The sequence below is a fragment of the Trichechus manatus genome, unplaced genomic scaffold, assembly GCF_000243295.1.
Source record: "Trichechus manatus latirostris isolate Lorelei unplaced genomic scaffold, TriManLat1.0 scaffold00038, whole genome shotgun sequence".
Taxonomy (NCBI): Eukaryota; Metazoa; Chordata; class Mammalia; order Sirenia; family Trichechidae; genus Trichechus; species Trichechus manatus.
In genome coordinates, this window is record NW_004443974.1 from 1,597,615 (window position 1) to 1,624,158 (window position 26,544).

Sequence of the window (26,544 nt, forward strand, 5' to 3'; positions counted from 1 at the left end):
TGAATAAAACTATTTCCAGTGCCTCACACCACACACAGAAACCAATTCAGAGTCTACAGGACTAACAGTCTACAACAGCCTCACATACCTTGAGACCAGAATTAGATGGTGCCTGGCTACCATTAATGAATGTTCTGATGAGGGCCACAATAGATGGTTCCTAATAGGGAGAAAAATGTGGAACAGAACTCAAATTCTTAAGAAGTCCAGACTTACTGGACCAGTTGAGACTAGAGGACTCCCGAAAACTATCGCCTTGAGATACTCCATAAGCCCTGAACTGAAACTACCCCTTGAGGTCACTTTTTAGCAAAGTAAGATTGGCTCATAAAGAATATTACCAGTGAGTACTGTGCACCTTTGAAAAATCATCTATATGCGACCAAATGGTCAACAATTACTCTAAAGCAAAAGCGAAAGGGTAAGTGGACAGGGAAATCAGATCACTGGAAAAGAATATCCAGAATGGAATTGAGAATTCTGACACACTGTTGCTGGTGGGAATGTAAAATGGTGCAGCCACTAGCTATAAATCTGGCAGTTCCTCAGTTATACTTTATGATCCAGCAATCCCAATCCCATGGACAGGCAGTCTCTGGGTTATAAATGAGATTGTTCCAAGTCTGTCTTTAAGTTGAATTTGTAGGTAGGTCAGAACAGGTGCACATGGTTCTTATCTAGCCTTATTTTGGTGCAGGAAAAGGCTGGAAGACTTTTTAGTGATTTAAAAGCTGCACATGCAGCAAGTGAAGGTGATTGTGATGAAGAATTTGTTGCAAGCAGGGGGTAGTTCAATGGTTTCAAAGCGAAGGCAAATTTACATTAACATCTAAGGAAAAGTATGAGTTGACCCTGTAAATCAGACAGTCGTAACCCAGGGACTTACTGTACTTACCCAGAAGTGAAGACAGGAACATAAACAGAAACCTATACACCAGTGTTCATTGCAGCACGTTTCACAATAGTCAAAAGGTGGAAACAATCACAATGTCCATCAACAGATGAATGGATAAACAAAATGTGGTATATACATACAATGAAATATTGTGCAGCTGCAAAGAAAATTAAGTTCTGATGTATGCCACATGAATGAACCCTGAAAACATTGTGCCGAGTGAAGTCAGTCGCCAAAGGACAAATACTTTATTTCACTTATATGAAATAAGCAGATGTACAGAATGCAAATATTATTCATGGTTAGCTAGGGTGGAGGGAAGTGGAAAGGAGTTTTTGTGTGGAGCGGGGTGGGGGGCAGAGTTTATGTTAACTGTGGTGGAAGCGTTTTAGATGAGGATAGTGATAATGATGGCAAGAAAAATGTAATCAATGTCAATGAGTTGTAAATGTGGATGTTGTTGTCTTGGTAGATATTTTGGTGTGTATGTTTTCGCCACAATAAAAGGTAAAAACAAACAAAAAAAACTTCCAGTCTGAAAAACCCGTAGTTGTGAGAACATAGTTCAACAGATTCTGACTCCTCCACTCATGGAAACAATTAGAGTGCACACCAGGTGCCAGACACCAGGGAGCCTTCTCTGTGTGATTTTGGAAGCCTAAGCTGCGTGTCCAAAAGCACTAAACAGAGTTAAACATCTGAGCTATAATCTGAAAGTGCTATATAGTTAAAGTGAAATTTAAAAGGCAGAAGACTGAACTGTTTTAATTCCAGTTAGGCAAGTCATGTGACTTCTTGGTTCCTTCATCTATAAAAAGGAAAATATTTTTCCTACAGGATTGCTCTGAGGATTAAATGAATGTATGTAAAAGCATCTCACCCTAGTGTGCTCACTAAGGAGACCTCACCAGTAAAGCCATTTGCTTCTTTGGAGACGCCCCATCCTAGTCACTGCCTCCTTGAAAACACAATGCATTTTGCCTGTCTGTCAAGTACAGCACAGACAAAAATGATTCACGAAATGAGAGTGTTTGGCCAGATGACCTCTAAATATCATTCTAACAGTAACATGTTAACTCTATTAAAAATGTTTCAGGGATTATTTACTGGAGTAGTATTTACAGGTAAGATTTCCACCTATAGAAATGATTTTTATAAAAATAGGAGTTAAATAATTGAGTTAAAATACCATTCATTATATTATAGTAAGGGTTTTAATGAGTTATAAAGTACTTACCATTGTGAATTTCCAGCAATGTGTTTAAGGTTTTTTTTGCCTTATGAAAAGTAATGTCAGATAACAGAGTATAATTTATTTTCAATCATTTATTTAGGAAGAAAGCGTACATAATAGGAAAAGGTCTGTGGCAAAAGTAAATCATTTCCAACCACCCTTTTAAACCACTTCTGACTTTTGGATCTTATAGCAGCTATAACAAGCCTCTAAAAAGGATTACGCTTGGGTGCTGTGAAAGGGAGCATGGCCCTAGTTTTTCAATTAACTCACATCCAAGTATATGCCCTAGTTAATAAATCTGCTATTATTACAAAGCCTCAAGCATACGGACAATTGCTATTAAAAAGTCTAGCACAAAAAAAGTCATGATCCCAGGCCGTCATCTTCAAGAGATGACGTAGTGCTACTCATGTACGCACACCTGTACATACCAAGATAAAAAAGCCCTGCTGCTATGATACTGCACTTCAAGAAAATAATCTCTACTGGACATCTGTTTGTAAACTGGTACAGTATTTTTACTTAAAACCTTAAAAAAAATGAAAACATACTTCACTAAGAAAACTGATCCCTAGGATAGAAAATTTTCATGTAGCGGAATAGTGACTTTAACAACCTATTATACTGATAGCAGGGGTGTTAGCTGATTGGTCCATTAATTGCACGTATACGTTAGGAAGTGAAACGATCGATAGCAGAGCACACAGTATCATGCCAACATCATCACAGCAAGCGAACAGTCTTTCCAGTCACTGTCAAGAAGTCATCGTCAGCCAAGGCACGCAGAGCTTCTTCAAACATGTCTTTGGTAATTGCCTTTGGGGAAGAGGAAAATAAATATTGGTTATGTCAAATTTTCCAGTAGCTGTTAGCGATTAAAAAATTTTAATGTTATAGCATCATCTAGAGTATCTTTCCCTTTTTGGTGGCTTTGTTGTGACTACTCAACTCGGCACTTGAGTGCCAGAGCAGCCAGACAGTACATAAATGAGTCGGCACTGCAAAGCAGGCCAAGGCCTGGATTTGGCCCATGTGGCTCTTTTCACAGAACAAGTCAACTTTAATTATTCACAAAAGGGCACCTGAGTATTTCATCCCCAAAATAAATCTATATAAGTTTAAAACTTATTCAGTGTCAAACACGTTGCCATGGGGTAGATTTCAACTCATAGCAACACCATGTGTCTCAGAATAGAAGTGTGCTCCATAGAGCTTTAACTGTCAGATATGGCTATCAAAAGCTGTTAGAGTACACGTCCTTCTATCCAACAGTTTGATTTCTATGTATTAATGTAATAATTGATTCATGCGCAAAGATGTTGCACATAACAACAGCATTTATAATAGCAAAATACTGCAAACATAAAAGTTCAACACCCAGTTAATGACGGAATATACATGCAGTAGAATGTTACTCAGTCATCATTATGAATGATGTTCTGAGGTGTATTTACCAACAGAGAAAGATGTTAATAACATATTGTTAATTAAACAAACAAGCAAGTTATGAACAGTGTAACTATAATTGATGCTGTCCCTTTCTGAAAGACCACACAGAAAAACTCTGAAAGACAAATAACCAAATTTTAATCATGAATATTTATTGATGATGGGTTTATGGGTGGTCTCACTTTTTTCCTTTATTCTTATTTGCATTTATAACTTAAACAACTAACAAAGAAGGAAAAAACAAAATAACCCTAAAGTCATATTAAGAGGAAAGACAAAAACTAAGAAACACAAAAACATAAACACTTACTATGTCAGATTGTCCCCGGATATCTTCAAAAAGTTGCTGGTATTTTAGTGCTGGTGTTTTGCCCTTAGACAAAATAAGTTTCTTCAAAGCTTCAGCTAATTCTTCTTTCCGTTTACGAGAGGTGGCACTCATTCCTGATTATAAAATAATTTAATAAAAGTGGTATGTTTCAAATCTCCATAAATGTCCCTTTAGTAATGTCTAGACTAGTTATTTCAGTTATGTACCTTAAAAATTAGCTATACCTTTCTGTTTCACAATTGTTTTGAAAATGCTCTCATATAAATTTTAAGTGGGTGACCTGTGACTGTGTTTTAGTACATATTCTCAGGGGAAGATCCAGCAACTTTTCTCAGATTCTCAAAAGTGTTCTGTTCCAAAAAAGGTTAAGAACCTCCGGTCCACATGCGTTAACCTTTAGCTTACATCTGAAATACTAATTACTTATGCACTTAAGTCATCTTCGAGTGGTTTTTTGTTTTATGCTACAACACACCTGTGGTGAGAATAGAGATATCCACAATGCCGGTCCGGGGGTCAGTCGCAGACTGCTTCAGAGCCTCCCGATGAAGACGCTTCGCCTCTTCAACATCAATTGCTTCAACTTTGTCTGAAAACCGTACTTTAGCATGGGCTTCTGCTAAGCGAATTAACGATTCCAGCTGTCGAGGGTATGCGGAAACCATCCCTCGGCTACTACCAATCTTCCTCATGTCTACATAAGCCTGGTGCAGGTAGAAAACACAAAAGCAAAGCCCTGTGATAACAGTAATTCCAGTCTCGTGGTTAAAACTTTCAGTGGAGTTACGATTACTTTAAATAAATGGACCACTGCCTGCTGCCATGTCTGGGAACCAAGGGCACGAAAACAGATGCAGCCTGGGGCCTGGAAGGTCACTGTCATGGATTAAATTGTGTCCCCCCAGAATATGTGTCAACTTGGCTAGGCCATGATTCCCAGTATTGTGTGGTTGTCCTCCATTTTGTGATCTGGTGTAACTGTCCTATGTGTTGTAAATGCTAATCTCTGCCTGTGGTTAATGCGGTGAGATTAGGCTATGTTAAAAAGGACTAGAGTGGGATGCAATACCCTTACTTAGGTCATGGCCCAGATGAGATGTAAGGGGAGTTTCCCTGGCATGTGACCTGCATCACCTTTTATCTTACAAGTGATAAAAGGAGAGAGAAGACAGCAGAGAGAGGGAGACCTGACTACCACATCAAGAAAGAGCCGGGAGCAGAGTGTATCCTTCGGACCCAGGGTCCCTGCACTGAGAACTTCCTAGACCCAGGAGAAGATTGATGTGGACCTTCCCCCACAGCAGACACAGAGCAAAAGTCCTTCCCTACAGCTGGCACCCTGATTTTGAACTTCTAGCCTCCTAAAATGTGAGGGAATAAATTTCTGTATGCTAAAACTATCCACTTGAGGTAGCAGTGCTAGACAACTAAGTCAGTCACCAGCAAGTGGTAAAGATGACAGACAATCCTGGGACAAAATTCCAACAGGTGGGAAATGGTGGTTGGAAATATTCTCACAGGGAGATACTTAGGAAGACTTCTTGCAGAAGGTGGTATAGGTGGTATGTGACGTATGGAGTGAAGACGAAATGGACAGCGAAGACAGATGAGAAAGAAAAGCACAGGAGGGTGAGGACAGGGTGCACCTTTAAAAGGGCCCAGGCACCAGCTCCGAGTGCCACTCCTGGGTGAGGACCCACTCAACTAGACATGCTAAGGGTTACAGGGATGATGTTACAAAGTTGTATTAAACTTATATAGATAGTATACTTTCATTTCTTCATGAACAACCCTTATTGACAATGTAGCAGCAGATTTAAAAGAATCTGAGACAAACCGAAAATAACATATCATCTACAACTTTCCTATGAACATTTTAGGAAGCTCAGCTGGAGGCCCTGGGTGGTGCTGATGGTTAATGTGCTCAGCTGCTAACTGAAAATTGGAGGCTTGAGTCCACCCAGAGGCACCTTGGAAAAAAGGCCTGGTGATCCACTTTCCAAAGATCCCCCACTGAAAACCCTACAGGGCACAATTCTACCCTGAAACACATGGGGTTGCCATGAGTCAGTGTCAACTCAATGGCAACTGGTTTTGAAAGCTCAGTCAGAATGTAAAGCCCACAAAACACAAAACTTGCTCATCACAATGCTTTTGTAACCTAAAACGTGCAGGCAGGTACTGCTGAACATGTAAGAGCAAGATACCGAAAAGTGAACATCAAATACTTATCACTCAGTTTTGTTTTTCAGAAACAAGGAAATGGAAGTTCAATGACTTGTCCAGAGTTACAAAATTACTAAGTAGCAACACCTGTCTTTGAACTCAGGTCTTCTGGTCTTAAAAACTCACTTACAATTACTTAAATATAAAATGTGTGTACAACCAATACAAATGAATTATTTTCCTCTATTTGTGTTTGGAAGTCAATTTTGCATCACAGAAGAAACAAAATGTGTACTTATATAAAACATTATGCTATTTCAACAAAATAATGTTTTAAAGAGGATGACTGAAGCATAATTACTTCGCCTTAATGTTAAATTACATTAATCCTTTTCCTAGAGGCAATGCCAGATCCCCCTGCTGTAACACTAGTGCCTCACTACCTCGATGAGCGCCTGGCCTGCCTCCTCACTCAGCTGTGGCGTGACAGTGCTGTGTGCATAGGCGATGTAGTCCCGTAGCACTGCCATGTCCATGAATTCCTCCTCTGCCTGCTCCTTGCTCTGGTAGTACAGCGCCACCAGGTGGTGGGCCAGGCGTCTGTCATAGGCTTCGTCCTGAGGGTCCAGCATGAGGAAGATCAAATCAAACCTGGAAGAGGTGAACGAAACGCAATTTTCTTAGTTGGTCCACCAACGAATCTATAAATCTAATTTTAAAGCTTGTTCTTTAGCACCGCAGACAGTGCTGAAGCACAAGCTTTAAAACGTGCATTTGGTAAGGACCACTGAGGAAAAAGTGTGTCTAATACAGCATCAAATAAATTCAGCTTCCCCACTGTTAGGAGCAGGCTCCCCTCTCTATGCTGGGTGTTCCAGAAGAGGGCTGGGCATCAGCAGCTGTGTCAAAGGATAAGATCTGCCTGGAAGGAATGCTATTACAGTTTGAATTTGAATGAAGAAAGAAAATACATTCAACTGTTTCAGTAGGAAAAAAGGAAAAATATCAAGTAGTTAAAATCTAAAATCCATAACACATTTATGAAATATATCAACATTTGGAATAGTGTGCTGAAAAAAAATACAGATTTACATGATTCCACCTTAATAAACCTAATTTTTCAGAAACATATCTATTGGGGGAAGCTGTTATCTGTACTTTGTTGTTTCTACATAGTGGTTTTGAAACTGAGAAGATTTCTGAAAAAGATTTCAAAGAAACATATAATCCTTACACCCAAAACCCCTAACCAACCACACTTGAAACATTTTACATTAGAATGAAGAGTTACTAAATAATATTAACAGTTGCAAAATTTTAGTAGTATTTCCTTCTTTTCCTTTTACCCTGAGGTCTACTAACAAGCAAAGTAAGAATATCAATGACAAGCAACAACAAATCGTACAGAAACGTTTTAATACCTTGATAATAATGTGTGCGGCAGCTGGATGTTTTCAATGGTGGTTTTTTTGGGATTCCATTGAGACTCAATAGGATTGGCTGCTGCCAGGATAGAAGTGCGTGCGTTGAGCTGACAGATGATCCCGGCCTATTGGAGAGAACTGTCATCAGAAGGGTGCTGTTGTCCCTGAGCCACCAAGAACCACTCCTTTTCAACCACCCATCGCTACAACAGCCTCCACTGGAGAAGCTTCACTGTTAACGTCCCTTTGAAAGAAGTAGACTAAGGGGTATGAAGTTCTGGCAGGAGACATGGCAGGCGCCTTGCACCTGCACGCGGTTCAGTGCAGTGTCGGCCTCCATGTGGCCGCTCCCTGTTAACACCGCCCAATGCTTCCTGGTCCATTGCGTAGCCTGTCACTGTCCCAGCACTGTGTCATCACAGCATCTCTCCTTGCTGTGCTACCTGCACACCCGCAAGACTTTGGGTAAAGTAAACAATAAAGTGTGCATGTATCTTCACTCCCCACCCTACCCCAACAGTGAACTTCTTTTATCCTCAAAATTATTAACAGAGCACAAAGACACTTTTTAATACTCATCTTTTAGGGTCAGAAAAAAGTCTGAGACCAAAAATGTTAATATGACATTCATGTTTGAGTTAGGAAAACAAAGATCTATGGAGGAGAATCCTTTACAAACAAGAAGTACTTCTTTTGGATTCGTGTAAGGATTGAGTTTTAGATGAATGCATACTATAACCCCGTCTTTCTCAGAAACTATACCCCTTGCAGGAGTCTTACACAAGTTTTACAAATACCACACATTTGTGGCCGAATAGTAAGGAACACTAAAAGAGGATTTTAGCTAAATCTCTTGAGTATTTTCTAACATAAGGGATAATTCTATGTATCTTTTTTAAACTCTGAAACACCTTTAAAAAAATTCACCAGTTCCCCCAAGTTAGAACCAAGGTAACACCCATTGCTCTGACACTTATATTCCAAGCACCAAATATCTAAAGTGTCCTAGCCTGTGCAGTGATGAATGCAGTTCACCTTTGCAATGGACAGAGTTTGTTGCTCCATCACTTCATGCAACACTGATCTTGTACTTTCATTCATCTTATCAAACTCATCGATGCAGCAGATGCCATTGTCACTGAGGACAAGGGCGCCAGTCTGCAGGACCAGCTGCCTTGTCTCTGGGTCCTTCATCACGTAGGCGGTGAGGCCAACTGCACTGGAGCCTTTCCCAGATGTGTACTGCCCCCGGGGAACCAGGTTGTAGACATACTGCAGTAGCTGGGACTTACTGGTCCCAGGGTCACCACAAAGGAGGATATTAATCTCGGCACGAAATTTGCCCCTTCCTGTGTGACTAAAATCCTTTCTGGTTCCCCCGAAGAGCTGAAGCAAAATTCCCTAAAAAGAAAACATGTCTGAAAATTCATTTACTACAGAGTAACAGATTTAGTTAAAATGTTATAGAGGTACTCTTCTGCCCTGTGAATAAAAAACTACAACTAAAAGGACTAAAGAAAGGTATAGAAAAACAAATGCGACAGTGCTTTACTCTAAGTAATAAGAGTAATCAGGAGTCTTACACAAGTTTTACAAATACCACACATTTGTGGCCGAATAGTAAGGAACACTAAAAGAGGATTTTAGCTAAATCTCTTGAGTATTTTCTAACATAAGGGATAATTCTATGTATCTTTTTTAAACTCTGAAACACCTTTAAAAAAATTCACCAGTTCCCCCAAGTTAGAACCAAGGTAACACCCATTGCTCTGACACTTATATTCCAAGCACCAAATATCTAAAGTGTCCTAGCCTGTGCAGTGATGAATGCAGTTCACCTTTGCAATGGACAGAGTTTGTTGTCATGCCAGAACAGTGGTCACCTAAGTTCCCATTCTCAGGTTTACAAACATGTAAGGTTGATATAGCAATCAGGAAAGAGACAATGACGTTGTGATTCTTCTCAATCAATGACTAAGTCACGCTGAGACTGCCTTGGTATCTAAAAACGGCACGTTCTTATCCTTTATTCGGAGGTGGGAAGGTTGTGGTGGGGCGGGGGGGGATGTATGTTTATAATACATGATCCCAGAGATCATGATCTCAACAAATTGGGGAAAAAGAAAAAGAAAAGCTCACTATTTACCTTCTTTATATCTTCATGTTCATAAATGCTTGGGGCCAAGGCTGAAGCAAGTCTCTCATAAATGTCTGGTTTTCTGGAAAGTTCCTTAAGCAATTCTACACGTTTTTCTGAGAAAAGTTTCTGTTCTGCTTCTTCATCAAGGCCATGTAGACGTTTTGCATCCGTTTTTCGATAATGGATGACATCAATGTGGGTCTTGTAGACAGACTTCACATTACTCACTCTTGGATTGACTCGGATGGGAACGGCTCTATAGATGCCTGAGGGCAGCAACCACGACATGGTGTGACTGACAGGCTCAGTGGACCAGAGTAGACAACACGCACGATAAGAAGCCTGGGCTCCTCTGACTGGCAGGCACCAGAAGGGAGAGGATGAGCACACCTCTTCACAGGACACCTACAGTCAGCTGTCTTCACGACCGCCAAGCTGAGGACTCAGGCCTACTCTCTCAAGCAAGGGTGTGGTGGCAGGATGGGGGCAGGGCATGATGGAAAGAGCAGTTTTCTGAGAAGGCAGACCTGAACATATACTCACCTCTGTGACACTGGGCCCTCCAAGCATAACTGCACTACACAGAATGGTGCTGAGGGTTAGATAAAATTATTCTGCATCTAGCACAAGGCCTGGCTCATGGTTAACGTCTCCTAAGTAGTATTTTCATTTCCCTAAGCTGAGTGTAGGGAGCCCTGGTGGTGCAGTGGTTAAGCACGCACTGCTAACCTACAGGATGGTGGTTCAAACTCACCAGCTGCTCCATGGGAGAAAGGTGTGGCTGTCCGCTTCCATAAAGATTACAGTCTTGGAAACCCTACAGGGCAGCTCTACTCTGTCCTATAGGGTCGCTATGAGTCAGAACTGACTCGGTGGCAATGGGTTTGGTTTAAGCTGAGTGTACAGAATTTGCTCAAATCCAAAATGAAAAACTTGGAAAGAGAGGAAATCCTAAAAGCTCCAGTCTTTTAAAAAACCACTTAAAATTATTTCACAGCAAGTAAGACAATCTATTGGGTCAAAGGGCAAGGAGAAACGACTATTTTCTGTTAGTAACAGCAGGTGTTTCTGGGTGAACTGCCTCTCACTACGTTTTTAAAAAGAATGTAATTTAAAAAAATTAAAAGTAGTAGATCAACAATTGACACTCCAACCATACCCCTAGGAGTTTCCCAAATGGCTATGCCTGTTGCTTACCCTTTTTGAATTTCTCACCAGAAGCCATGGAGTCAGGGCTGTTCCCAGCTTCCTGCTGCCTCTTACTGTACACACTCAAAACCACAACCACCTGCCTGTCTGGCCAACAGCTGCAGGTGGTTTTTTTCATAAAAGTCAGCTCATGTGCAATGCTCTCACCATGGACACATGCACCTGATGGATAACTCACTCCGAGACAGACAAAGGGGGTCCCAGAGACCCAGGTATCTTTCTGCACCCTGTCTGCATTGATTTCCCTTCACACCACAGCACTGACAATGCCACAGCCCTTCCCCAGACACTTTCACGTGTGTCGCTGCTTTAATTCCATTTTGAAACTAAGGAAAAAAAAGCCAGTTTTTAATATTTACTCAACTTTTTTTTTTTTTTTTTAAATGAATTCACAGGACTGTCAGGTTCTTAGCCATCAAATCCCCCGCCCTGCTCTTAGGCTGATAGGCCCACCCCAGCGTACTCATGACAGAGTTTGAGGACTTAACAAAAAGTGCAACTGAGAGCCAGACAGGGACCTGATCGCGTCAGCACAAACTACGGCTCTTACCTGTGACATTCACTCTGTCGCCAGGCTGGACTTTGTCAACAAGATCATTGTGAGCAAAAAGGATGACCGTGTGAGGCGTCTGCCCTGCTGGCATATCCTCAGGAGACTCCTGAAGTTTGATCTGACAGGAGAGCAAAGCAGAGCAGGACAGAGGACGCATGAGAAGGAAGTGTGGGAGCAGAGGCAACCAACTGCACCTGCACCACTCAGAAGGGACTACTTTTAATACCTGGCACCTGTGCTTCTTTTTAAACCTTTTTTGCTTTAATGCCTAGATAGCAGACTTTTAAAAAACTGATTTTTCATGTGATGTGGGAAAAATTTTTATAAGGATACAGCTTATTTAAACATTCATGTACTTTTTTGGGGGAGGACTTGGGTGGTTCCCACCTTTTTGCCACTGTAAGGCTATAATACACCTCTCTGTGGATAATCTTTGCTTACATTCCTAATTGTTTCTTTAGAAAAGTTACTTCTAGCAGAATTCCTGGGCGGCGAGTACACACCTTTAAGGTTCCCAGCTTAGGCAATTCTTTACACATCTCCTAGTCACTGTGTGCAGAGCAGATACCTGCCTGTTGACAGACCTACATTCACCTGACAGATATTTGCTGAGTGCCCACAGTGTGCTGACCTTGTGCTAGGAGTCAAGGACTCCGCAGCGAACAGAGTCCTTGCCCTCATGGAGTGGAGGGGGGAAGACAATAAACCAACAGGAAAGTGACACATAACAGATTTGACAGTGACAAGCAGATCAGATAAGAAACAGCAGTGCAAGGAGTATAAAAACGGCAGGGTGGGGTGGAGGAGACACTCTCCACAAAGCAAGGTTAGGGAGGGCCTTTCTAATCAGGTGATCTCTGAGCAGAAGCCATGGGTTCTCAGCTGAAGAAACAGCAAATACAAAGGTCCTAAGGTGGGAAAATGCCTGGCTGAAGTGCTGATAAAGAAATGGTCGAGATGTCAGAGACTTCTGTGGGTACAAGAATGTGTTGTGGAGGTGACGTCAGGTTATGCAGGCCTTGGAGGCAGATGCTTGGCTTTAGATCTTATCCTAAGTGAGTCTGGGAGTCTTTGAGTGCAAGCCCCTGGGGAGCAGAGGTTGTATCTTTGTATCTCCAGCTCTCAGCACTGAGCCAGTGTGAATTGAGGTACATTTGTTCCAAAAATCTCTGCCAATATTAGAAGAAAAAACTTAATAAAGTTGAACACTTTTCCACATTTGCTACTATATTTTTAATTTTTTTGACTCCCATTAAGGGAAATTGGAGCCCTGGTGGTGCAATGATTAAGAGCTCAGCTGCTAACCAAAGGTTGGCAGTTTGAATCCACCAGCAGATCTGTGGAAACCCCACAGGGTATTTCTACCCTGTCCTATAGGGTTGCTATGAGTTGGAATCAACTCGATGGCAACAGGTTTGGTATGGTATTTTTTTTTTAAGGGAAATTACTTTTTATACTATTTAAAACACATTTTCTCCATTTAATGTAAAAGAAACTGCTTAAACATTATAACAAAACAAAAAAACCTCAACATTAGTCTTCATGCATATACTTTTACACTTGAAATCATAGCAAATAATTTTTCTGCCTTCCCTCCACTTATTTCTAGGTGACATTATATGTAACTTAGGCTACATTAAACATAAATTTCATGAAAAAAGGCCAAACTTTCAATAAAATTTGTTTCTCACATCTATTCTTTACTAGAATAGTTGCAAAATGACAGAATTTAAAGACATGTAATTTTTACTGTCCTCAATGTTCTACATATTCGTACCTGACCTACCTAAGACATTAACCAATCTTAAGTATTTTCCATAAAAGCATCTCATGTTTAATGTAATAAGTCAAATTCAGGAGTAGACAAATTTGACTTGTTAACTTGTAAGCGACATTAAACTTTTAAGATGTCTACAGTGGAAAAGGAGTCCCTGGGTGGTGTAAAAGGTTAACGTGCTTGGCTGCTAACCAAAAGGTTGGTGGTTGGAGTCTATCCAGAGGCATCTCAGAAGAAAGGTCTGCCGATCTACTTGGAAAAATCAGCCATTGAATATCCCATGGACACATACGGGGTTGCCATGAGTTGGAATCAACCACACGGCAACTTGTTTTTTTCTTTTATAGTGGAAAAATATACTTTTTTCCTTTATTATAAAATATTTTAGGCCTAAAAAAAGGTGGAATGTAAAATAATGGACTGGTTCACTAGCAGTAAAGGAACCCTGTTGGCGCAGTGGTTAAAACACTCGGCTGCTAACCGAAAGGTTGGTGGTTTGAACCCACTAGCTGCTCCACAGTAGAAAGATGTTGCAGTCTGCTTCTGTAAAGATTTATAACCTTGGAAACCCAATGAGGCAGCTCTACTCCATTCTACAGGGTCGCTATGAGTCAGAATTGACTCAGTGGTGACGGGTTTTTTTTTTTGTTTTACCAGCAGTAAAACAGGAATGCTGGGATTCCAAAGCTGAAGCTTTCAGAGTGCTCAAAATACCCCAGCCCACAACTTGAGACAAAAATCTACCATTTGAGTGAAATAAGGTAAATGCCATTTAGGAAGAATGGTTTTTAAAATGTGGCTTTTGGGGAGGTATAGATGGAGAACAAATACAAACGTATTTATCTGGGTCCCTTCCTTTGTCCTTGGTCTTGGCTGGAAGGCTGGAAGGGGCTTGCAGAGGGAAAGGGAGGAGGGGGCACAGGAGAAAGGGCTCACCATCTGCTTGTCAGAGAAGGCAGAGCGGTTGTGGATGAGCGTCATACTGTGGGTTGTGTGGCAGTGCTCACACACACTGGGCTCAGCAATGCGGCCGCGGTCAATCTCCACGCGGGCCGTGTGTGCACACACTTGGCACTGGAAGAAGGCCTCCTGCATCTCTGGGATCAACTGGGATGTTCTGATCACCATGCCACTGATGGTGATGAGCTGATCGATGTCTGTGGGGGTAGAGATGGGCAGCTGTACCATTAGCCCTGCCTGGAAAAGCCTCCCCTTAAGCCAGAGGAGACTCCCATCAGGGCAGGTTCAACAGGAATGCTGAAGTCACAGGGGTTGCTGCTTGGCTACCTGGAGCAGGCAAAGTTGGGGACCTCCTCCTCCAGTTTCACTCTGGGACCATGCCCGAAAGACTACATCCCTCACGGAACTCCCTGGGGTCACTGCCTCCTTCATTCTTCCACTCTTCTTGGCTTTGGAACAAAAGCTACATCTTTCTACCTATTTTACCCATGGCATCCCACCACTCACCACACCTTGGGGATGTCCTGGTAAAAACACTGGTCTAAAGCCTATATTCACACGTGGCCTCCTTCCTGGTGTGTGACCCTGTGGAAACCACTTAACCTCTCAGCCCCATTGCACTTTTCCACAAAGTGAGGGTAACAACAGTGCTCACCTCCCAAGGTTGTTGAGAGGACTAATAGGGACAGTGTCTGGCACAGAATAAGCACTTTATAACTTAGTCAATAGGAAACCCTGGTGGGGTAGTGGTGGAGTAGTGGTTAAGTAGTGGCTGCTTATCAAAAGGCTGGAAGTTTGAATCCACCAGCTGCTCCTTGGAAACCCTATGGAGCAGTTCTACTCTGACCAATAGGGTTGCTATGAGTCGGAATCAACTCTGAGTGAGTTTGACGGCAATGGGTTTGGTTTTTTTTTAAATACATACAGCCACCTTCCTCTTGCTCATACTTTCTCTACACCGTGGACCTTCTCTGATAAGACTTTTCTCCTTTATTCCTTGGTCTTACTACCCTTTACCAAGTTTCTGCTGCTGGCTCTAAACCAGTTATGCTGTTTTTCATCTTTTATAGTTATAAAATATGGCCTGGAGTTAACTGCTGCTGGCCACACTGGCTGCTCTATCAGCTTGGTGCCAACTCACAAGGGCTTTATAATTTGATCCTGGCTTCCCTCCACCATTTACACATCTTCCTTGCTTCCTTCCCCACCAATCACTCTTTAACTTTAAAATGTAATTTGATAACTTTTGGAACAAGTTCTGTATCTGACAATTCCTTGACTTTTTTTTTCTTTCTCTTTTCAAATGGGAGATTTTATTATGGTTATGCTGTCACCCTCTTTGTAAAAAATATTTTGTGTTTTCTGTGAAAGTTTACAGAGCAAATTAGGTTCCCATTTGACAAGTCCTACACAAATTGTTCAGTGATATTACATTTTCCACAACTTGTCAACATTCTCTTTAACTGCGTTTTGGTTGTTCCATTTCTAGTACTCTAGTTTCCCTGCCCCCTAATCGTCTCATCTTTGCTTTGTTCACCTCTTGGTCTCACATAGATGGTTTCTTAACGGAGGACTGTACTCACAGACAATATCCTTTGTGTGCCAATCTGTTATTTTGCTAAAAGGTGACTTGCAGGGATAGCTGCAGTTCAAGGTTAAAAGAGTTTCTCAGGTGATTAAGTCTCAGGGAGTCCTCTAGTTTCAATGCTGCTGGCTCCAACTCTCCCCTTGACTTCCTGCATGTGAGCGCAGTGTAGAAGTGTCTGGCTCCCTGCTGTCTTCTCTCTATGCGCTTCCTTATGTTAGCTCATTCATAGTTTTCATCATAAATTTCAGCCTCTAGCTAAGACTTCCCAACCTTCAGGACCAGAATCACAACGAAAACGGGGATAGATTTTCACCTAGATGGTATTGCTGCCCTAAACAACCCATCAAAATAGCCATGCAGCTACTACACCATTTTTACTCATATCTGTACCAATTAAAGGAGCCCTGGTGCACAGTGGTTAAAGAGCTCGGCTGCCAACCAAAAGGTTGGTGGTTTGAACCCACCAGCCACTCCATGGCAGAAAGAGGTAGCAGTCTGCTCCCGTAAAGATTACAGTTCTGGAAACCCTATGGGGCAGTTCTTTCTGTCCTACAGGGTCACTACGAGTCAGAATCCACTTGATGGCAGTGGGTTTGGTTCTGTGTACCAACTGAGTGATAACAAAATTACATTTCTTTAATAAACAGTGAAGGACAACACTTGCTTATGGTTACTGTGTTGTTTTCTCTTATCAAGTATTTTTTATGTCCCCAGTACATCTATCCACAGGAACATTTAACTTGTCCTTCAATCTTCATACATAGCAAACACCATGTTTGTCACTTATTTTCATTTCTATGGCCACTATCCTGGTGAGGACCCTCATGTTCCATATATTTGAGCTATTGTCAAAGACTCCTAATCGAGCTTCAGTAGATCTTGTACGTTAAAATCACCATGAACTTCTCAATATTGCTTCTACAGCAGTATCTTTCTCCCAGAAAAATATCAATGCTATTGCCTTTGGAATAAAAATCTAGATGAAGTTGGTATTCAGAGCTCCCTGTGACCAAAGCTTTCCAGCTCCTTCCTCAAACATGATGGCCCAGACCCACATGTCAGCCCACACACTACTTCCTGTTGGTCCACTGGTAAGTACCCCTGCTGAGAATATACATTTCCACCCCAGATATACTGAATCAGAATCTACATTTAACAAGATCTCCAGGTGATTCTTATGTATAACTTCCTGGGAACTTGTTAGAAATGCAAATTCTCAGCAGGGGTTCAAATGGGCGGTTGGAAGCCCAGGTCCACACAGAGCTCTGTGGTGCCTCCCTATATGCCTCCTTTTTGCTGTCTAGAATAACTCCCTTCATTTCTAGCCTCCTAATCCTAAGTATAACTCAAATCTCTCTTCGTGGACTCTTTCCACTGTGAGTCGGTGCTCTACTCCTGGGCTAAGGTATTTCCTGCACTATATTTCTGTCATTCTGCCTCTTATTTCCCCAACTAAATTTCTTTTGTAAGTGCAAGGGCAGAGACCATATTTCATGTTTGCTTCTAGTGACTCTAGTGAGAAAGTGCCTACTTAATAGAATAATTGTAGACTTCCATTAAGCTCACCTTAAGATAGAGATCAAGTCACATCTTTTATAAAAGATTTCAGTTAAAAAAAAAAAAAATTACTGGCCCATAAGTGTACAGGATAACTGAATCTGCTATTGTTTTGTCAATTTATAAACCATGAGCATACTTCCTACTACTGCCAATTCTTTTAAAGTTTCTTAATTAATTTCTATTTTCATGGAAGGTATTTTTCTACTTTTAGAAGTATTACCTTCTGGATTAAGGTTTCTCATATTTTTAGTCTTCAAGGCATTGAATGGTCTTACTTGAATTTGATGTTCTAATATTGAGTCAGGATAATGATCAAAGAAGATTTCATTGACTGCCATGTCAAAAGTTGGGATTACTTCCTATACAAACAAACATGAAGTTACTGTGCTTGTACTTCTATCTTGACAGTTAAATGTAATAAAGCATTTCATATGAAATATATAGAAAACAAAAAACATGTCATAACCCAAAACCATTATCGTATATAATTATACACATGACCGTTAAAACCTTAGGCAAACTTAACGATCTTATCTCTGCATGATATTGCCATTTGCAGTTAAATATATATGAAAGCGCCTTGGCATAATTTGGGCTTTCAATTGTTTAAAAAAAAAAAAAAAAAAAAGGGATTTTGAGCTCATACTTTTATGCCTTATTTTTCCTCAATAATAAAATGATACCCCATGCATCTGTCAGTTTGTTGTACTGCGATGGCTTGCATGTTGCTGCGATACTGGAAGTTATGCCACGGTTATTTCGAATACCAGCAGGGTCACCCACAGTGGACAGGTTTCAGTGGAGTTTCCAGAGTAAGACAGACTAGGAAGAAGGACCTGACAATCTACTTCTGAAAAAATTGGCCAGTGAAAATTCTATGAATAGCAGTGGAACACTGATATAGTGATGGAAGATGAGCCCTTCAGGTTGGAAGGCACTCAAAATACAACTGGGGAAGAACTGTTTTCTCAAAGTAGAGCTGACCTTAGTGACGTGGATGGAGTCAAGCTTTCGAGACCTTCATTTGCTGATGTGGTACAACTCAAAATGAGAACAGCTGCAAACATTCATTAATAATTGGAACATGGAATGTACAAAGTATGAATCTAGGAAAATTGGTTGTCAAAAATGAAATGGAATGCATAAAGATCAATACCCTAGGTATTAATGAGTTGAAATGGACGGGTACTGATCATTTCGAATCAATCACATGGTCTACTATGCTGGGAATGACAATTTGAAGAGGAATGGCATCACACTCGAGTGGACCAACACGCAGTATTATGATAAAACAGAGAAAATACTGAGGTCGTCAAGGACTTTACTGTACTTGGGTTCATGATCAACGCCCATGGAAGCAGAAGTCAAGAAATCAAACAACGCTTGCATTTGACAAATCTGTTGCAAAAAAACCTCTTTAAAGTGCTGAAAAGCAAAGGTACCACCTTTGAGGACTAAGGTGTGCCTGACCTAAGCTGTGGTATTTTCAACTGCCTCAAATCGATGAAAAAGCTGGACTACGAATAAGGAAGATGGAAGAATTGATGCCTTTGAATTATAGTGTTGGTGAAGAATCTTGAACATATACCATGGACTGTCAGAAGAATGATCAAGTCTGTCTTGGAAGAAGTACAGCCAGAAAGTTCATTGGGAGTGAGGATGGCAAGACTGTCCTATGAACTTTGAACATGTTATCAGGAGGGACCAGTCCCTGGAGAGGGACATCATGCTTGGTAAGGTAGAGGGTCAGCAAAAAGAGGAAGCGTCTTGACGAGATGGACTGACATGGTGGCTGCAACAATAGGTTCAAACAGCAATGATTTTGAGGATGACGCAGGACTGGGCAGTGTTTCATTCTGTTGTACATAGGGTTGTATATGAGTTAGAACTGACTCAATGGCACCTAATAGCAATAAAAAATGATACCCAAGTAAACTAAATCATAGTTTATTTCAATTTTGTGGATAAGCAACCAGATTCTGGAGGCTAAGAAACTTGACCAAGGTTACACAGCTAGTAAGCAGCACACCAAGACTCAAGACCAAGTCTACTTGCCTCTTAAAGTTTATGTGGATATTTTCATTAATAAAAACCGACCCTAAGTCTAAAAGAAAAAGATTACAGAAAGGTTAACATATTTTGTCAAAGATGGCAGAAGTGTGTAATGCACTTATAAAATATCTCCATTTAAGTTAGTCAAACTCAAGACGCTACCAATTGTAACATTCACTATCATTTTATACACTACTAAGAAACATTGCCAATTAAAGTATGACATGCTACTAGCAGTACCGCACATCCCAATTTCAAAAGTGTCAAAGTATCAAAAAGAGTTCATCTTAAAATAGATGAAACACATTTTTCTTTACATGTTTTGGTATTTTAGAGGTATACTCTCTCCATCACCAAGGAAACTCTACTATCCAGAAGCACATTCTTTCTAGATATTTCACTGTAAGTCATCAAGGTCAAAGTCAAATTCTTACCTGTGGGTAGCAGAGAAGCTGTCTGTACAATGTTTTGTCAAACGATTCTATATGTTCACAGTTTACATTTAAAAATGGTTCTCCAATAACATTAATCTATAAGGCAAAGAAATGTTATACTTTGGCAGCTTTGTTAGTTTAAAAAACAAATTTGAATTTAGAAGTAAGAAAATCTGATTACCTCCTCAAGTCGTTGCATGTATAGAGGCTCTTTAATATCTAGGGCAACATTTTCTTCGTCTTTAGCCAAAAGGTCAACAAAACGCCGAAGAAATCTCTTAACGTTCAGAGTAAAAAAAATTAAGCTTACTGCGTTTTGGAATAAACAACTATTTAAAATACAAAACTAATGAGCATGTCACAATTTGAGGATAAATAATGCATTCCTTCTTAAAAACTCAAAAAAACAAGAACCAAAGCCCATCAACAATCTTAAGCAACCTACACACCAGGATACAGGTTAGACTTCCCAAGAGGGGAGTTTTAAATGTATAGCTCACCTGAAAATTTTCTTTGCATGTGGCCACATTTACATCTGTTCCCCAAATCACAAGTTTCTGGCCTAGAGATGGCTCGCTTGCCACTAAATCGTCTGTTGTTGGCTACACAGAAAAATGACAGAGCCGTGTAAACAGATTTACCCATTTACACTTCCCAAATGATGTTACCAAAAGACTGTACTGTCTGCTCACACCATCAGACTGCAGGTCCACTTGCCGCCCCTTCCGTGCAGATCCAAGGTCAGGTCTTTGCCTCATGGGTGTGCCCCGGACACCACTCTGCGGAGTTCCCTCCACTCGAGAGCTGGGAGTGCCATATGTCAGTGGAGAGCTAATGTCAAAGTCAAGAGGGATAGCTGTAAAAACAAAATTGGAAAATTTACAATGCAATTCTAGTAGCACATCAAGCCTGAAATAACAGTGTGTTATCTGTTGATCCAAGTCATCTAAATTTAACACTGAATTACTTAACCTAATCTATTGTGGTTGCACACCTCTGATGGTGCAGTGGTTAAGAGCTCGGCTGCTAACCAAAAGGCTGGCAGTTGGAGTCCACCAGCCGCTCCTTGGAAATCCTATGGGGCAGTTCTACTGTCCTATAGGGTCGCTATGAGTTGGAATTGACTAGACTGCAAAGGGTTTGGGGTTTTTTTTGGTACTGTGGTTGAAAGGAGCCCTAGTGGTGAAATGGTTAAGTGCTCAGCGGCTATCTGGTTGGCAGTTCAAACCCACCAGCTCTGCAGGAGAAAGATGCGGTAGTCTGCTTCCATAAAGATTATCCAAAAACCAAACCCGTTGCCGTGGAGTCAATCCCTACGCATAGAGATCTGACAGGACAGAGGAGAACTGCCCCATAGGGTTTTCAAGGAGCTGCTGGGGTGTTTGAACTGCTAACCTTTTGGTTAGCAGTCACTGCGCCATCAGGGCTCCTCCGTAAAGATTACAGCCTTGGAAAGCCTCTGTCCTGTAGGGTCACTATCAGTCAGAATCAACTCAATGGCAATAGGTTTGCTTTTTTGGCGACGGAGATTTTGAAGACTACAAAGAAACTTTACCTATTCGTTTAGCCCGAACGTGCTATCTCTGTGCTCTGTCCTCCGGCTCTTTTGTCCTATTAGCTCTCAGGGGTGATGAATCTACTATTAGCAATTATGATCCCTGGAAGCCCAGTCTATTTACTGACCACCACATAACCCAGCTCCTGGGAGACGTACTTGAAGCATGCAACTGTTGAGGGCTGGAAAACAGGGCGTCCTGCGCGACAGGGCTCCGCAGGTCGGCACCGGGGGAGGTAGGCATGGGCTGCAGCTCTCCAGAAGTGGAGTCCTCACCCTTCCGTCTCTGAGAGGGCGATAACCTGGCATCTTCACTTTGACCTTGTTACATAAAACAGAAAAGTGCAACGACCATCGGCCTCACCCTTGGTCCTCCGGGATCTGTCCCAATCTGGGAACAGGGGGATTCATTACTTAACAAGCACGAATCAAAGAAAGTGGGGCAAGTGGGCAGAGGCACAGCTACCGATTACAACCTGGGACCACCGCGGCCAGGAGAGGAAGCGAGGTTTGCGCTGCTTGCGTTCCAAGGACAGTCCTAGCACAGGGGCCCTAACAGCAGGACGCGCCCCGCGAGACCCGGCCCGGCTTGGCGGGAAAACGGCGCAAGGGCGGGGCGGGAACTCACGCGTTGGCGTGTGGGTGCCACGGGCGCGCCGGCTGCCGCGGCGGCTCGGGGTCGACGCAGGGGATGACATGGCGGCGGGCACCTAAGGGACAGGAAAACTGGGCTCGCGCACTCCCGCCCTGCGGGTGTCCGGCCTTCTCTCCCCCGCCTCCTCTCCCTGCGGGGCTCAGGCCGACGCTCCCCCTCGCGGGCCTCCGGGCGAGACCCCCGCCTCCATTCCTAGCGAGGGTCCGGGTCCCACCCACCCCCGCAACTCCCTCCCTGTTACCAGACGATGGCCGCAGGCTCAGCGGACTCGTGCGGATGCAGACGCGCGGTCCTGCTTCTAGCAGCGAAACGCCGGACCGCCCGGGTTAGCACAGGACCGCACTGCCGGCCGCGCCCCTCGGCGGCGTCCCACCAATCTCAGCGGCGCGCTCGCGTCGCTCCGCCCCGGGAGGTGCCACTGCGTCCCAACAGGGGGAATGGCGGCTCGGCGAAGCCCCTGCCACCAGGTGGTCTGGCCCGAGCTGGAGCCCGGCTTGGCGGGAAATCGAGGCGCAGAGCGGGGCCCCTGCGGAAGAGGCGCGCAGGCTCTCACCCCCGGGGCGCGTTTCGTTTCTAAAGGCTTTCTAAATACATTTTCCTTTCTGTAAAGGAACAAACTTGCAGCACTCTAGATTGCAGGCCCCTGGGCTGTCTCTTTCCTCTCTCTAGTATTTACGTCCAATACCCTGCCCTCCCCACCTATTTGCGAGGTCAAACCGAGGTGTTTCCCTAATCGTTACGCGCCCACGTGTGCCCGCAACATATATCAAGCGCTGCACTTTCAGAAACCGGCCAGCACCTCAACCCAGCCTAAGCGGCCTGCTCTTACTACGAGTCTGTCTACCTATTTCTACCAGAGGACGGGCCCCCAGGCAGGGTCCCGCCTCTCCCGCAGCTGCCTGTCCTGTCGCGAACCCCACCCCCAGCCCCGCCTCTTTCGCAGTGAGCCCTGCCCCTGCCGCGAACCCCGCCCCTCCCACCGTCAGACCCGCCTCCTCCGCGTCTCGCGGTCTTTCCCTGTCCCTGGCCGTTGTGCGCATGCGTGCGGCCGAGGTTCATCGCTATGGCCGCCACCGGCGCGGGTTTGCAAGGTTCCTTGCAGCAGCTGCAGCAGTACTTGTCAGCCGTGGACCGCGGCACTGCCGCGATGGCCGGTTATCAACTGATCCGCGGCTTGGGCCTGGAGTGTCTGCTGGGTGCCAGCCCCGCGGCGCTGGGTGGGTACCAGTCTGCGCCCCGCGTGTGGGGGGTTTCCGGTTTGCGCTGTAGCTTGATAGTCTAGTGATTGTCTTACCTTTTTTTTTCTTTTGACATTAGAGGAGAGGTGTTTTAAAATTAAAGTTTATGAAAATGTCCCCAAGTTTAGCAGTCATTGATACCCAAAATTTGGGGAGAAAAGTAGAGGAAAGTATTTTCTTTCACCTTAGTCTCTTTTAAACCCACCAATACCTTTTCCAAACCCGTGAATTTGCAGTTTTTACTTTTAAAACGATTGTGGGAGTATGTAACATTGCCTGAGTGAGAAAAAAAAAATTCCCTTTGTTGTAAAAGTGCCTTCGTCCAGCCTTTCCTCATTTTGATGCAAGGAAACGTCCCCGCAAACCGAAAAAACCCAAACAGGTTGCCATCAAGTCGATTGCAACTTGTAGCCATCCTATAGGACAGAGGGTTTGGATTCGAACTGCCCACCTTTTGGTTAGCAGCGGAGATCTTAACGACTGGGCCACCAGGGCTCCTCGTCTCCGACCGTCCTTTTTAAAACACGAGTATATGGACTTTTATCTCCCGCTGCGGGGCTGGTGGGTTCCAACTGCCGACCTTTTTGGTTAGCAGCTGAGCGCTTAACCACTGTAGGCCACCAGGGCTCCTTCTCCTCTATAGCAGTGTCTTCTTAATTAGGGCCAGGTGAGATTTTCTTCCTAAGAGGTTAGTGTTGCATATGGTGGAAGGATACTTCAAACAACACCTGAAGTAAGAGACTGTGTAGTACTTCTGTATTGTGAAGGGTATGTCAGTAATGGGGAAGATCAAGGTAAAAAACTAACAACATTAATTATTTTTTAGACTTAGGGTTTTTAAGTTAGAATTCCTTTTTGTCCCTTTAGTAACTTGTTCCTAAAGCAATTCTGTATTTACTCTCAGTATACATGATAACATTCTTTCACTTTAGGGGCCTGCAGGTGCAATGGTTAAGTGTTCCACTGTTAACCAAAAGGTCAAGTGTTAGAATCCACCAGTAGCTCCGTGGGAGTAAAGGCCTGGTGATCTGCTCCCTTAAAGATTACAGCTTAGAAAACCCTATGGGGCAGTTCTGCTCTGTCCTGTGAGGTCACTGTGTGCTATGGCACACAACATCAGTTTCCTATTACTGCCATAACCGGTTACCCCAAACTTAGTGTTTAAAATGAGGGTGTTGGTGGTTCAGTGATAGAATTCTTGCCTCCATGCAGCCTGTCAGTGGAGACCGTGGAGGCATGTGGTCACCATGCGTCAGGGGCACACTCACTGGCAGCTAACAATATTACACTTGTTTAAAACAGCGTAGATTTATTATCTTAGTTTTATAGGTCAGAAGTCCTGTGTGGGTCACATCAGGCTAAAATCACTGTCATCTCGGCTGTATTCCTTTCTGGAGGCTCTTAGGGAGAATTAGTTGCCTTGCTCATTAAGTTTTTGGTAGAACTCAGTTCCTTGTGGTTGTAGAACTTTGGTCCCTGTTTCCTTGCTGGCATTCCTAGCTTCTAGAGGCCACTTGCATTCCTTGGTCATGACCCCCTTTCTCCATCTTTAAAGCCACCAACAGTGGATCAGGTCCCTCTCACACTTCAGTCTCTCCTCCTCTGTTCTCACAATCTCTCTGACCCACCCTTCTATCACCCTTTTTCACTTTTAAGGGCCCATGTGATTATGTGGAGGCCCCTGGGTGACGCAAATGGTTTGTGCTCAACTTCTAAAGGTTGGCGATTTGAAGCTGTCCAGTGGTGCTGCGGAAGAAAGACCTGGTGATCTGCTTCCATAAAGATAACAGCCAAGAAAACTCTATGGAGCAGTTACACTCTGTCACACATGGGGTCGCCATGACATGAAATCAACTCCACAGCAAGGGGTTTGGGTTTTTTTTTTGGGGGGATGATTACAGTGGGCCCACCCAGGTAATCCCAGTTAATCTCCGTATTTTAAAATCAACTACTTAGCAACCTTTAATGTCATATGCAACCATAATTCCCTTTTGCCATATTCGCTAATACATTCACAGGCTTGGGATTAGGACAAGGACATCTTTGGGGAGCATTATTCTGCCTATTACATCCTTGTGGAACATCATCTAGAATTTCTTGTTTTCCTTGTAGTACAGCAGCCTTAGGTCAGTGTTTTATTATTTGTAAGGCTGAATTGAAAAACATGCAACCCCTTTTGTTGTTGTCGTTAGTTGCCACTGAGTCGATTCTGACTCATGGTGACCCCATGTGTACAGAGTAGAACAGCTCCATAGGGTTTTCAAGGCTGTGACCTTTGAGAAGCAAATTGCCAAACCTGTCTTTCTAGGAAGGAGCCCTGGTGGCTCAGTGATTAAGCACTTGACTGCTAAGTGCAAGGTCAGTGGTTTGAACCCACAAGCCACTCTATGGGAGAAAGATGTGGCAGTCGGCTTCCGTAAAGATTACAGCCTTGGAAACCAAACCCTGTGGGGCAGTTGTACTCTGTCCCATAGGGTTACTCTGGGTCGGAATCGACTCCACGGAAACGGGTTTGGTTTTTGGTTTTTGTCTTTGCAGGAGCCTCTGGGTGAGTTCCAACCACCAAGTTCTTGGCTAGTAGTTGAGTGCTTAACGTTTGTGCCACCCTGGGACTCTGGCAACCCCCTTAGGGTAGGTTTGTTGTTAATGGAGTTCTTGCAACTCTCACAACTTATTTGTTTTCTTTTGTTCAGCATTACAAACTTCCTTAGTTTTTTCCAGAGATTTTGGTTTGCTTGTATTTGTGCGGAGATCACTTAGCATTGAAGAAGTAAGTTGAAATTTTTCATTTTGTTTTTCTTGTATATTCCTTTACATTAGAGTGATTCTTATTTTTACCTGTATTTACTATCATATGTGTATTTCTTTTATTATAGTTTCGTGATTGTAGAGAAGAAGTCCTAAAATTTTTATTTATTTTCTTGGAAAAAATTGGCCAGAAGATCACACCTTATTCTCTTGATATTAAGGTAAGGAGGTTTGTGTTAGAAATTTGGGATATTCCTTTTCTGTTTTTTTTTAAATAGATTTAATGGGCTAAGGCTCTTTTCAGAAACTATTTTGATGTCTTTTGCACATGGGATCTATAATGCTTTTTACAAAAAGTCATAATTATTAGAGCTTTTGAATTGTGGCAAGATCACAGAACACTTTAAAAGGCAATTTAAAAGAATCCTCCCACTAGGTAAGATCCATATTTCTTAAAGTCTGGGTGTTCTCTTTGACAGTAGTCTTAAAGTGCAGTTTTCTCAGGTTCCCATTCTCCAGAGCCTGCTCCTGGCTTGCCTTCCCCCAACACAAACCAACCATAAACCCCAACAT

The 26,544-nt window shown here is 42.8% G+C and overlaps 2 protein-coding genes across 5 annotated transcripts in view; one reads left to right on the forward strand and one right to left on the reverse strand.

The window, feature by feature from the left end:
• Nucleotides 1-2,225: 2,225 nt before the first annotated feature.
• On the reverse strand, nucleotides 2,226-22,284 carry MCM4 (minichromosome maintenance complex component 4). Of its 2 annotated transcripts, XM_004375603.2 has the most exons (17): nucleotides 22,227-22,284; nucleotides 21,959-22,040; nucleotides 21,490-21,651; nucleotides 20,468-20,631; nucleotides 20,276-20,377; nucleotides 19,957-20,052; nucleotides 19,776-19,871; nucleotides 17,510-17,648; nucleotides 14,118-14,338; nucleotides 11,402-11,522; nucleotides 9,649-9,908; nucleotides 8,538-8,903; nucleotides 7,500-7,627; nucleotides 6,522-6,729; nucleotides 4,388-4,616; nucleotides 3,892-4,025; nucleotides 2,226-2,948 (listed from the first exon to the last, which is right to left on the reverse strand). In XM_004375603.2, the coding sequence occupies exons 2-17, from the start codon at nucleotides 22,026-22,028 to the stop codon at nucleotides 2,856-2,858; spliced, it is 2,589 nt and encodes an 862-aa protein (XP_004375660.1). In that variant the 5' UTR covers nucleotides 22,029-22,040; nucleotides 22,227-22,284; the 3' UTR covers nucleotides 2,226-2,855. The 2 variants fall into 2 exon arrangements, with proteins under 2 accessions (XP_004375660.1, XP_023586415.1); XM_023730647.1 differs by lacking the exon at nucleotides 21,959-22,040 and having other exon boundaries at nucleotides 22,227-22,258.
• Nucleotides 22,285-23,027: 743 nt separating this feature from the next.
• The window catches only part of PRKDC (protein kinase, DNA-activated, catalytic subunit), a 362,155-nt gene continuing 358,638 nt past the window's right edge, over nucleotides 23,028-26,544 (forward strand). For 2 of the 3 annotated variants that reach the window (XR_002823982.1, XM_004375604.2), the window contains exons 1-3: nucleotides 23,049-23,202; nucleotides 25,917-25,993; nucleotides 26,100-26,192. Coding sequence is in view for 2 of the 3 variants with exons in the window: in XM_004375604.2 (XP_004375661.1) it covers nucleotides 23,049-23,202; nucleotides 25,917-25,993; nucleotides 26,100-26,192 (324 nt within the window). In the remaining variant the exon portion in view is untranslated. Of the gene's footprint in view, nucleotides 23,203-25,916; nucleotides 25,994-26,099; nucleotides 26,193-26,544 lie in introns of all 3 variants that reach the window. The other variant, XM_023730648.1, reaches the window with a different exon arrangement.